The sequence below is a fragment of the Camelina sativa genome, chromosome 15, assembly GCF_000633955.1.
Source record: "Camelina sativa cultivar DH55 chromosome 15, Cs, whole genome shotgun sequence".
NCBI classification, from domain to species: Eukaryota; Viridiplantae; Streptophyta; class Magnoliopsida; order Brassicales; family Brassicaceae; genus Camelina; species Camelina sativa.
The window spans coordinates 26079367-26081848 of NC_025699.1; the positions used below are offsets into that span (position 1 = coordinate 26079367).

General features: G+C 38.7%; 1 protein-coding gene across 1 annotated transcript; it reads right to left on the reverse strand.

Annotated features, from left to right (window-relative positions):
- LOC109129166 (uncharacterized protein At1g43920, Chloroplastic-like) lies at positions 340–1427 on the reverse strand. The gene is made up of 3 exons (XM_019236821.1): positions 1251–1427; positions 983–1177; positions 340–516 (listed from the first exon to the last, which is right to left on the reverse strand). The coding sequence occupies exons 1-3, from the start codon at positions 1425–1427 to the stop codon at positions 340–342; spliced, it is 549 nt and encodes a 182-aa protein (XP_019092366.1).

Sequence of the window (2482 nt, forward strand, 5' to 3'; positions counted from 1 at the left end):
AAATTTATGCAAAACAATTAGTTATCCTTACTAAATGCATGACAAAAGCATGTTTAGCAGCAACAAAATATAGACATATCAAGAGTCATGACTTGTAGCAACTGCAAACAAAAATGACACAATAGGTTATCTTGTACAAACCCGACTGTTGAAGCTCCAGCTGCAAGACCGAGGGGTCGTCCAAGGAAGAATCAAGTTTGTTGTATTCATATTTTTTTTTTTGATGTGATGATTAGGACTTATACATTTTTATGACTTACGACTTATGACTTGTAAATTTTTGAATCGGGAACCAAGGAATGTATTGTTTGGCCAAGGACAAACATTGGAACAAGGATCTCAAGGACCAGCTTCACAACCATCTGTTGGAGGATCACGGAGCTGAACCCTCACAGAGGAGGGCGTCAACACGGAGGAGGGCTTCAACACAGACGAGGGCATCAACACAGTGGGAAGCTCCTGAAGCTCCACCGCGTGCACAAGGACTAGGAGGCTGGAGTCCATGGTTTGAATGCTCTAGATAAAATGTTGCAGTTTGCGGGTGTTTAAGTTTTTTGGTGTATTGGCTTCCATGTATTTGGTTGTTGCTTTGGTTTGTTGCTAAACATGGATGTGTTTTGTTTTGTTGTCTAAACATGGGTTTGATGCTTTGGTTTGTTACTAAACATGGATGTGTTTTGTTTTGTTGTCATGGATGCTTTTTCAAGTTAAATTCCTACTTTGTTCTTGTGTTGATTCTTAAACATACAAACCCGAATGGAGAAAGTTTGTTGAATTATTATCAAAGATACACATACAAACCATTCTCTTTTGGCATCAAATACCAAACATACATACCATTACACCAAACAAAACAAACACACTCATCAAGGAACACACACTAATAACCGAGAACAAACTTCATTTGCTGTGCTTTACCAATCACTAGGTAACCAATGCCAATTGAGACAACACAAATACAAACAACACACACAAAACACACCTTCAATAACGTTCTGAACTTGCGGATTTCCACTTTTCTCCACAATGCTTCTTCCTTCAACTCTAGTAAAGCAGCAGTCAACTCATTAACCTGGGAATTTGTTTTCACGATCTCATTTGCCATAAGTCCTAGTTTTGGTAATGCATCTTCAACTTCCTCATACACCGCCTCCTCGACCCACTTAAACAAGTGACCCTATCGCAAAAACAAACACCATTACTTACCATTGCACATATAATTAACATTGAACATACCAATGGCTGCTTACATCTCTTTTGTTTGTCCACGAGCTTGGATCTCTTTTGGTGAAACAATAGAAGAATGGTCGACCAGGATTTTCTTCGGTTCTCAATGTAAAGATCCTCACACCGGCTCCACAATTGCACTTGGATGGCACTCCACGGTTGGACGAAGCAACCACCGATGTCTCCGAGCTAGAACTCATATGAATCGCAAATTAGGGTTTGTGAGTTTGGGGATTTTGTGATTTTGGGGATTTTGTGAGGAATGTTCGATTTAGGGGTTTGATTAAAGAAGAAAACGACATCGTAATGATAACTAACAAAACTCGTTAACGCCTAATTAACCCCGTTTACTATCTCCGTTTGGCCAGTTAACGATGTGCTTCAAACGGCGAAGTCAACAAGACTTCGCGATTTAAATAAAAGTCAACAAATAGTTGATGATTTGTTTCAACACTTGCAGACTTGATAATTTAAATCAACAAAAATGCTAACTTGGGGATTTTAATGATATTTTTCCCATACAAAAACTACAAAATTTACCTTTTTTCACAAAGGGGTAATTTTATTAAGCCCAAGAAGAAAATCTTATGTCAGCAACCAGTTACAATATAATACAGGGAGTTACAAGGTACATCATATCTTAATCATACAAACTAAGAGTGAAAATTACCAAAACCAGGAAATAACTTGAGCTTCACCAAAAAATTACAGGAGCTAAGATGACTTTAACTTCAAATCCAATAGAAGGCTAAAGCCTAATCTTCTTCAGTGACATCCCGCTTCATACTGCATAATTAATATCGTTAAACCAAAGGCCATCATGTCTAAGTGAGGAGAAGAACTATTCACATCAAAAAGTTAACTTGACAGAACTAAAAAGAGTGATCAAGGAGGATAAGGTGGTTGGTGAGTATCTTCTCTGTCATGGTCCGACAAACTTGCTCTCTTCTTCATTAGGAGTTCCTTTTTTGGATTAACCTTCAGTTTTCTTTTTGAACATTCTCCTACTTCATAGTTAGAATGCATCTTGAGAGGAGATCCACCATCGAGATTTGATCCTATAGGCTCTTCTTTACCCGATAGTTCAAAATGAGGGAAGGCTAAGGCAAAGTACGGACCCGATCTTTTATGGGGAGGAGGATTCTGATTCTCTTGAATCAAAACAAGGACTTGAGCGACAAGGCTTGATTGTTGTGAGATAGGGGCAGAGTCCGGATCCTCGAGTCCATCATTTCTCCGTTGATGAGCTTGATCA

Coding starts and splice junctions, on each gene's coding strand:
- LOC109129166 (XM_019236821.1), bottom strand. CDS start 1,427: ATGAGTTCTAGCTCGGAGACATCGGTGGTTGCTTCGTCCAACCGTGGA. Junction 1,178..1,250: donor CGTGGACAAACAAAAGAGAT/GTAAGCAGCCAT, acceptor TTTTTGCGATAG/GGTCACTTGTTTAAGTGGGT. Junction 517..982: donor AGTTCAGAACGTTATTGAAG/GTGTGTTTTGTG, acceptor CATTTTATCTAG/AGCATTCAAACCATGGACTC.